Source organism: the organism of the source record quoted next, unplaced genomic scaffold (genome assembly GCF_019419815.1).
Source record: "Pyrus x bretschneideri cultivar Hongxiangsu unplaced genomic scaffold, Pyrus_bretschneideri_v1 Contig20, whole genome shotgun sequence".
Classification (NCBI taxonomy): Eukaryota; Viridiplantae; Streptophyta; class Magnoliopsida; order Rosales; family Rosaceae; genus Pyrus; species Pyrus x bretschneideri.
The window spans coordinates 984,228-994,463 of record NW_025999502.1 but is presented as its reverse complement, the minus strand read 5'-3'; the positions used below and the strand labels follow the sequence as shown (position 1 = coordinate 994,463).

Here is a 10,236-nt window from a genome sequence, read left to right as displayed (position 1 = left end):
AAATATTTTAAATTGAAAATCGAACGAGTTTGTTGTATTCATGTAGGCTCAATGAGTGTAGTTGTCAAAAATCATCAAAATCGGAGTTAATATAACCGTTAAATCGTGATTTTTCGTTTATAGCCGTCGAAAAGGTTTGTCGCATTACTTAATCTCTGCATGTTTGTTTTTTGTGATTTTTGGCGTATGGGATCTCCAAGTATATACAAACATGTTTGACGGTTGGATCATTGAAACTAATTTCGGATAATGTGTTTCCTATCAAATTCAATGGTATATGTATTTACTAAGTATATTTTAATTTATTTATTTTGTACTTATAAGCAAAACGGGTAAAAAAAAAAAAAAAAGTGACTTTGCGCGACCTAGGTTTAAGTGCGTCACGCAAACCTGTTTTGCGCGACGTAGGTATGCGTCGCTCAAGATTTGGCTCCATACCGCTTTTTTCCAACTTTGCGCGACGCAGGTTCACTACGTCGCGCAAAGTCAACACGAAATGTCCCTTTTTGTGTTTCTTTCCAGTGTTCTAACCCTAGTCAACACGAAAATGTTTTACCGCTGTCTTCCTCACCTGCAGACCTCCATTCCTCACCTGCAGACCTCCATTCCTCACCTGAAGACCTCCATAGCCACCTGATCACACTCAGGTGATTTAAAAACATCTATGTTATTCATCCATTTTTTTTTATATATATGATTGTATTGAAATTTTTGTTAATATTACCAAATATATTGAAAATTTTGATCTTTTTTGTTCTTATCATGCATATATGATTGAGGGTAAATACTCAGCTTGGTAAATTCCCAATATATTGAAAATTTTGATCTCCTATTGATGATGGCAGTGTAGCACAAAGGGACTCCTTCTCTAACGTGAGGGTAAACACTCAGTTTAGTGATCCCCCTGTTGTTGCAGCTGCACTAGAAAACTCTAACGTATTATCTGAAGGCCAAATTAATGACTCTATCCTGAGAATTGAGAGGAAACGCAAGGTATACTTGTTCAGTTAACTTCAGTATAGTATATTTTGTCAACCAAGGACTTAACTAGTTGCATCTTGTAGGTGAAGAAGCGAGAATCGCTAAAGAAGTTGAAGCTCATGAGTTGCAGATCCGCAAGGAGCTGGAGAAACAAGAAATTCTGAGGAGAAAGGTTCTATTTTTAAGTCCTAAACAATTTTTTCTGAAGCATATATAGCAATTAATATGCTGATATTTTGATTTTTCTGTTTATAAAACAAGGAAATGGAAAAACGTGAGAGATGAAAAGAAAAGAGAGGTTGATGCGTGAGAGGCAACGCAAGGAAGAGAGATTAAAACGTGAGCAAAAACGTGAAATTGAACGAAGGGAAAACTTTTCATTTTATAGCCTAATACAAGCATACATGTCTTGTGCGAATCTACCAACAATGGAAATTAAAATGACGTTTACTTCAAATCATCATAAATTAAATTCATTTGAAAAAGTCTGGTAAATTAAGGTGATTGCAAATAATGGGCTCTTTTGAGTTTGCGTAACTGAATTAAACAAAAAACAATAGCATGACATACTTAAGGCCCTAGAACACATAATGCACAGAAACAAATAAAACTAAGCAACCACTAAACAGCTAAAAGCTTATTCTCAAAAGGCACAAATAATGGATATAAACATTATACGACTTACTTAAGCACTCTAAATCTACCCAGTCATAGCCTATGCGGGATTTAAGGGTTTCAAAGTTTCTCGTCCTTTAGGCGTTCGCATCTTCACCAACAAGAAAATCACACATATGACAGATATTAGTGTCCCACAAGAAAATCTGCCTGTCGAATACCATTACATGAACAAACAATCTGAATTAAACGAAATGATCACTGGACTACTGATAAATCAAAACTGACATTATAAAATAGCTGTCTAGTTCGATATATGAAACAAGAATGGTCGACAAACAGGACACTCTTTCGAAATTTATGAACAATCCCTTCATCTTTACAGTTTATAGCATATCATATCATGCCCTCTATGAAGATTTACGGAATCTATTAATGGTGCAAAGGAGCTTTTAATCCTCATGGATAGGAAATTTTTTAAATTACCATAAAAAAATAAAAGCAAAAGCAATATTTTAAGGAAGATTGTAAAGATCTAAAATTTCGGTCAAGAGTTTGGTTTTCATTTTAACCTATTTTATATAGCTATATTATTTCCCCTGATCACATATGAACACCAATTTTTGAGCAACTAACTTCAGATTCCTTATACTTGTTATTGTGTACTTTTGCATGCGTGCTATGCCCTTTTTTGGTCATGTTAGAGTTTTTTGGGATTGAATTTGTAATTGATCTTTATTAATTTTATCTATTTTATTTGGCTTTAGTAATTATTGGGATTTAATTTATTTGTATGCATAAATTTTTGTACGCCACTTACAAAATTGTTTTGTGTTGTACGAAATTAATACTACTTAATTTCGTACACTTTTGTCAAGAAAAGCTTAGTTTCCCATTTGATAATTAGTTGGATTTCGTGTATGGATGCAAAAGCATGACTGCGGTCCAATTAATTCTTGAATTGTCCCATTTTATGGACAGTTTGGTAATGCATAGTTATGTGTTGTAGTGTGCGGTTCACGGATTAGGTTTCGATAGTGGAAATTTTGGTAACATTTCCTATTGTTCTTCGAGTACACGGTGGATATTATGTATCTACGGCGTGCACTTGAAGAACTGTAAGGAGATGCTGCCGAAATTAGCCCACGTCGAAATTTAATCCATTGGAATCGTAAATTACGGCACATAAGTATGCATTCCTAAATGGGATAGGGCCCTTACCGGAGGAATAAGGTGACAATACAGCAGTTGAAGTTGTTGTAACTCTTGTACTTTTATTGGGATTGCAGACAAAATGGACAGACAGTGGATACATAATCATAATAGATGTGATGTTGAGTACTTGGATGGAATAGAAGAGTTCACTAAATTCGCAATTAGACACAGCCGAGGTTCAACTCATATCCGATGTCCGTGTAGGAGGTGTAACAACTCAATGTGGGAGACATTCGAAAATGTTCGATTTCATTTAGTAAGAAATGGGATGATGGAGACCTATACTACTTGGTATCATCATGGAGAACGATTAGACCAAGCTTCGTCTTCATATGTGACACGAGTGGAGACTGTTGAATCTAATGTGGATCCTAGTGAACAAGTTATGAATATTGTAAATGATGTTTATCCATATGCCTCGAGCAACACCAATCAGGAAGGGGGAGATGAAGACCGTCCAACCATGGACAGTGAGGCATTTAAAAACTATGAAAAACTATTGAAAAATGCCAAGCAAGAATTATATCCAGGTTGCGAGAACTTTTCGGTGCTCACAGCAATTGTGGAGTTGATGCATGGCAAGATCAAGTTTCGTTTGTCAAACAAGTGTTTTGATTACTTTTTGGGAGTTATCAAGAGGATGCTGCCAAAGGAGAATTGTTTACCTGAAGATCATAAAAGTGCCCAAAAAATGTTGAAGGGTCTCGGAATGGGGTATGAAAAAATTCACGCATGCGTAAATAATTGTATATTGTTTTATAAGGAGAACAAACAGTTGGATAAATGCCCTATCTGCAATGAGCCGAGGTTTAAAATGACATCACAGAATAGAAAGACCAAGATTCCACAAAAAGTAATGCGTTATCTTCCATTGAAGCCTAGGTTGCAACGATTGTACATGTCGATGCATACGGCTACTGACATGAGATGGCATAAAGAAGGACGGGTAAATGACGATGTTATGAGGCATCCTGCAGATGGAGAGGCATGGAAAGAATTCGATCGGATGTACCCTGATTTTGCAGCTGACCCGCGCAACGTCAGATTGGGACTTGCCACCGATGGATTTAATCCGTTTGGGGTTTTAAACCAAATCCACAGCACTTGGCCGGTCGTCGTGTTTCCTTATAATCTACCGCCTTGGAAGTGCATGAAAAAAGAATACATGATGTTGACTCTATTAATTAGCGAAGATCCAGGAAAGTCCATTGATGTTTATTTGCGGCCGTTGGTTGATGAGCTAAAAGATTTATGGGAAAACGGTGTTCGTACATACGATAAGTATACTAGGCAGATGTTCACCATGCGAGCGGCAGTTATGTGGACAGTAAACGATTTTCCAGCGTATGCAATGGTTTCTGGGTGGATGACTAAGGGTTATTTGGCATGTCCAATATGCAAGGAGAATGTAACATCGTCTTGGCATGCGAGAAAAGTTTGTTATCTTGGTCATCGTAGATGGCTCCCTTGGGACAACGAGTGGCGTCAGAATGATAAAGCCTTCCACGGCACAAAAGAGACTCGGTTAAGACCAAGAGAATGGTCTGGAGATGAGATTTTGGATCAGTTAAATCGTTTGGAATTTGTTAATTTCGGCAAAGGGGTCAATAAGCCCAGACCAAGTACACATTTGAACTGGACGCACAAGAGTATGTTATTTGAGCTCCCGTACTGGTCAAAGTTAAAATTGAGACACAACCTAGATGTTATGCATATTGAGAAAAATGTGTTTGATACTTTGGTGGGGACAATTCTAGACATTGAAGGAAAAACAAAAGACACACTCGAAGCTCGCCTCGATTTGGAACGAATGGGCATTAGGTCATCCTTGTGGATGCAGAGAGTCGGTGGTACATTGAAGAAATGCCATCCTTTTTTTACAGTTAAGCCGAATGGGAAGAAAGAGTTTTTCAACTTTATTTCTTCTGTAAAGTTTCCGGATGGGTATGCTTCCAATATCTCGCGTTGCGTGAACGTGAGGGGTTGTAAATTTTCAAATATGAAGAGTCATGACTGTCATGTGATACTCCAACGCCTTCTTCCGGTTGGTATTCGACACTTATTGCCTCTTGATGTGGTGAAACCAATCGTGTTGTTGTCGAGATTTTTTTCGCAGTTGACTGCAAGGTGTTTGCGGAAGTCGGATGTTAGACAATTGCAGGACGACATTGTGAATGTCTTATGCAAATTCGAACAGATATTTCCCCCAGCTTTCTTTACAAGTATGATTCACGTGATGATTCACTTGCCAGATGAGGCATTGCTTGCCGGACCAGTGAACTGTCGATGGATGTATCCAATTGAAAGGTACTTAATTAAGCTCATATATATATATATATATTCATGATCAACGAATGCTTTGAATAATTTGTAGCATACCTTTTATTTGTGCAGATATCTTGGTGAGTTGAAAAAGTGTGTTCGAAACAGGGCAAAGCCCGAAGGATCACTGGTGGAGGCATGGGTCGCATATGAGTCACTTACTTTTTGTGCAATGTATCTTCAAGATGTTGAGACAACTTTCAATCGTCCTCAACGCAATAATGACGGTGGTGTCAGAAAAGAGAAACTGTCTGTTTTTGCCCAAATTGCGCGACCATTTGGCGATCCTGTTAAAGGCGAATCATTTACCAAAAATGACATGGAGGTAGCGCATTGGTTCATACTCAACAATTGTGACGAGGCTTTGCCATACCTTGAAGAGCATGAACGGTTGATGAAGCGGGAATATCCTTCACATTTATATGCCAAGAAGCACCGTGACTTATTTCCTTCGTGGTTTTACACACATGTAAGTTGTATGTGGTTTGAGTTGAGCATATTTTCCAAATTGTTCATGCCTGTCTTTAAATTTGGTTACACTAACAAGTTAACTTTTTGTATATGTTATATTAGATTAACAAATTGAAGGAATTGAATTCACCCTCTTACGATGAAGAATTATATAACTTGGCGAGAGGACCACTTCACGTTGAATTGTTCTCGGGTTGTCATGTCAACGGGATCAAGTTCTTGGGGGCAACACGTGATGACAAGTTGTCTACTCAAAATAGTGGTGTCCATGTCCCGAGTGCGGGCGACAGTGAAGACATTGATTTTTATGGAAAACTAACTAGTGTAGTACAATTGCTTTACAAAAATAGGTGTCAAGTGATACTGTTTAAGTGTCTTTGGTTTGATACAAACCCACATAACCGAACAAGTGTTAAGCGAGATCATGGTTTACTATCAGTAAACACTACGAGACATTGGTACGATGAAGACCCTTACATTTTGGCAACTATGGCGAAACAAATATTCTATCTAGACGACCCTAAAGCCGGCAATGGTTGGAAAGTTATTCAGAAGATTGATCGAAGAAGGCTATATGATATTCCGGAACTAGATCATGATGACAACGACGACAACGTCACTGACCAACAGTTATCATCTTCGATAGAAATTGGTGAAGAAACACTCCGGGATACTAATATTGTCCAAGAACCGTTTGACGTACATGGAGTTCCCGAATTCGAAATATCAATTGACCTTGGTGATCTGCCTCAATACAATGCACCGGAAGAGGCAAACGAAGATGAGGATGAATGGGAATCCGGAAATGATAGTAGTGAGGATAGCGAGAGTTATTATTGTAGTTCGGATGAGGATTAATTTAAACTTGTAAAGGAAAAAGCAGGAGGCTAAAGGTTTAACATCGCTTCTCATCTACCACACTATTATTCCCAACAAATCATCTGATCGTCTCCGTTCTATAAAGATAAAGATATCATGTAAGTTGTATGTTTTATGTTAGCTTTCTTTTTGTTTTACTCTTAGTTGCATTTGATAATTGCATTATTTTGATGCTGAAATTTCAAAAAAACTGTGAATATATTCCACTTGTGTAAGTATATGCTTTGGATAAATTTGAAGGGCAAGATTTCTTTGAAACTAGTTCTATGTTGATATACTCTTGGGAAAGTACTTAATTAGAAGTTCTAGCTAAAGGGAAGACATCTGATGTTTTGGCGAAGTTGTATCTGACTGTCAGCAGGAGATGCTTTTTCTTAATGAAAATGCCGCTATTAATGTAGAAGATCAATAGCCTATATTCTAGGCGTTGCTTTTCTTCTTATTGTCTTTTAAGGTTTCTCGTCATTTCATTTCCCTTATATGTCTTTGGCTTCTTTCCTTTCCTTTTGCCCAGTTTTCCGCTTTTGAGCCTTTTATCCAATAACTTTCGCGTATTTTTTTTTTCTGCCTCAAAAATCATATTTTGTTTAAAGTTGAATTTTGTTGCTTGACAAATTGGCTAATTGGTAGCTAGAGGCAAAGTACACCACGTATTATGACAAATTTTCAATTGCATGATTGATTTTTTTTTTTTCTTCTTACATCAGGTTGTCATTGTTGCATTTTTGACATGGCTTGGATGGTTCAACCCTGGAGAATTTGGTCTTTTTCTGGAAAACTTGATACGAAAAGGTATGGATAAATTTCAGCTGGCATTACAATTCAGTATCGCAGTATTAGTGGTTGCTTGCCTTTTTGCCATGGGACTAGCAACCCCTACGCTACGGTAGCAATGGTTGCAACAGGGAAGGGTGCTTGGCAAGGTGTTCTTATCATGGATGGAAATGCACTCAAAAAGGCTCATAAGGTAAGACCACCTTATCCTGGGAAACAAATTGCTTTTCAATTCAGAATATGGGTTTTCAACTTTTCATGCTTTTTATTTTCATGTTTTTTTGCTGGTGTAATCTGTTATCCTTTAGTGGGACAAAATTTTAAATTTTTTTAGGATGAAGATAATGCCTTTCTTTGCAGATTTGTATTTCCTTAATAGGCCTGGCACTATCTTTTGTGTCCAGGCTTCCATTTTTAAGCATATTTTTGTTCAATCAAAGTGAAATATTGATAGTAGTTGCCACCCTATGGTTAACTTTTTTCCCTCCCTTTTTCCCTATTATAGGTAAAGGGACAGCCATCAACAATGCCAACAGTGGGACCTTGGCGGAAGGTAAACTTCATATTTTCTCCTATATTTTCTAGTTGTGAGTAAAGCTTTGTTTTGGAAACCAAGTTGCTAAAATCTCTTTTATGCTCTTTCAATTTTGTTTTCCTTTAAATAAAGCATTTTTGTCGCATGTCCAATTGCGTCCCCTGGTCCCCCTGCCAGCACGTGTAAAAGCATTATGTGAAGGGAATTGGTTTAGTACTCTTTGCTAATCTGTGTTGCATCAGTACGAAAGCTTATATGATTTGCTTGTTTGGCGTTGCAGATGGTAACATCAAAAGATACCAATTTCATTGGATACACTTTTAAGAAATCCGATGTCCTTAAATCGCTTAAAAGTTCAGGTCTGCTTCTGGCATGAGAAAATGGATCATTTTTAATATGGATTTCATTATACTTGTTCCTACTTACTTTTCCTTCCGAGGACGTCGAAAACCTGTTTTGTTTTGGTATTAGGAAAAGACAATTACTGATTAGATACTATCCATATGTCTGAGGGTGCAAGTGTAGTCCGTTTTCTCGTCTTTCCTTTGTTATGAAGTTGCTCTCCTCGTATTGGTCTGGTCATTTTGTATTATGACCTATGCTACCAACATAGTTTATGTTGATGTTCCGTAATATAACAAGTTATGCACTTCATTTCTGACCAGTGAAACGCTTTGCCTCCGTTCTGTCAACGTTTAGGCTCTTGACATAAAACTAAATGCAATCTATGTCATTGGGTATGAAGGGCACCCTGAAAATTCATCGCACATATTAATCAACCATTTTGCAGGAAAAATATTTAATCAAACACAAAAACTCTTATTTTCTCTCGTTTCTTTTGTGTTTTTATGAGGAAATATTAGTTGAATAATGATCACCTTTTGTTAGGGCCTAAGCCCCTGCTCCCAACGACAAGCGAATCAAGCTTGAGATCTTGCACTGCATCACACAACTTCTCTCTTGGATCCCCCAAGAGAAAAGCAAATCGAGTGCTTTTGAAGCAACAAATCCACAATTCAAGCTGGGTAAAACAATTTGAACCATTTAAAGTAAATATTCAATCAAAGCAACTGATGCCTAGATAAAATCGATGCAAATTCAAAACTCGAAACAAATTAAACTAATTAAACAACATGCACAAACTTAAACGATCCCACATAACTCATAATGCGCCAAAAAAAATGCTGATTGACCCTAAATTCTAATTCAAATTATAACACTTACGAAATTGAAAAATATATATGTAAAAAAAATTTATTGTGGGTTTTTATTAGAAAAATGTATTATTGTGGGGTTTATGTAAAAAAATTTTGAATTTGAAAAAAGTAAAGTCATATTTTCAGTAATTTTTATAATAATTGGAAAAAAAAATTACCTTGCGCGACGCCTTAACATGACCGTTGCGCAAAAGCACTTTGCGCGACGTCAAATTGTATACCTACGTCGCGCAAGCTTTGATAATTTTGGCGGTCCAATGGTGAAAAATAGGCGCATTTTTTAAATTTTCCTAAATGTGTACCTCTTCCCTCTTTCCCTCTTTCCCTCTTTCCCATATAATTAATAGACCACTTAATTTCCCTATTTCCCTCCTTCCCGTAAAAAATCAGTTTCCCTGTTTCCCATAAAAACCCCAGTTTCCTGGCCTGTTTCCCTCCTTCCTGTAAAACCCCACATAATTTCCCTGTTTCCTTGTAACTAGGTTTTCCCTCTTTCCCTCTTTATTTCCCTCTTTCCCTCCCGTATAAACCTCTTTCCCTCTTCCCTTTTTCCCTCTTTCTTTCCCTCTTTCCCTCCCGTATAAACCTCTTTCCTTCTTCCCTTTTCCCCTTTTTCTTTCCCTCTTTCCCTCTTTCCCTCTTTCCCATATATTGAATCCGAATTTGATTTTTTAAGACTCATCTTTCTCCCTCTCGTTCGCAAGGCAGCGACGCCAAAACTCGAAGCTGACGCAAATTAAGTCCCAAAATCAAGGTGAGGGTTTTTGATTTTCGATGGGTTTTTGTTATTTAGGGTTTAGGCTCAAATTGCATGTTGGGTTTTTGTCAAATTGGTTTTTTGGTGACAAACCAATTGATGTGTCCTTTAAACTGCTGCTTTTGCTCCAAATCTATAAACCAATATGTATTGAAATGAGCTTTTTTTATTTTTCAAATGTGCTGACTTGATTTTCCGTCGACTAGAAACTGCTGTGCTGACCAATGACTACTAATTAGAAAGTGCTTTTGGGTTAAATTTCAAAAGACATGGGACACCTGACATGATAAACGGCATTTGAGCATTGTTGAAATGAATATGCAGTATTCTAATGTTTTTAGTCCAATGGGTTTTTATCAATTTCCCCTGTTAGTTGGTTGGATGATGGATTACAAAATGTTTGGCACTGCAATTTGGAATTTCCATTTCTTGTTCTGTTTTAATTTTTATAATAGTTTGATTAGTTTAAC

At 37.1% G+C, this 10,236-nt stretch overlaps 1 protein-coding gene and 1 long non-coding RNA gene across 2 annotated transcripts; both read left to right on the top strand.

Annotated features, from left to right (window-relative positions):
* Positions 1–535: 535 nt before the first annotated feature.
* On the top strand, positions 536–5,711 carry LOC103948804. Its single transcript, XM_048583736.1, has 6 exons — positions 536–647; positions 846–993; positions 1,065–1,153; positions 2,886–5,118; positions 5,206–5,609; positions 5,707–5,711. The coding sequence occupies exons 4-6, from the start codon at positions 2,891–2,893 to the stop codon at positions 5,709–5,711; spliced, it is 2,637 nt and encodes an 878-aa protein (XP_048439693.1). The 5' UTR covers positions 536–647; positions 846–993; positions 1,065–1,153; positions 2,886–2,890.
* A 4-nt stretch (positions 5,712–5,715) lies between these two features.
* On the top strand, positions 5,716–8,457 carry LOC125477035. Its single transcript, XR_007258275.1, has 4 exons — positions 5,716–6,581; positions 7,191–7,450; positions 7,763–7,810; positions 8,073–8,457. It is a non-coding gene; the product is annotated as an uncharacterized LOC125477035 (long non-coding RNA).
* The last annotated feature ends 1,779 nt before the right edge of the window (positions 8,458–10,236 follow it).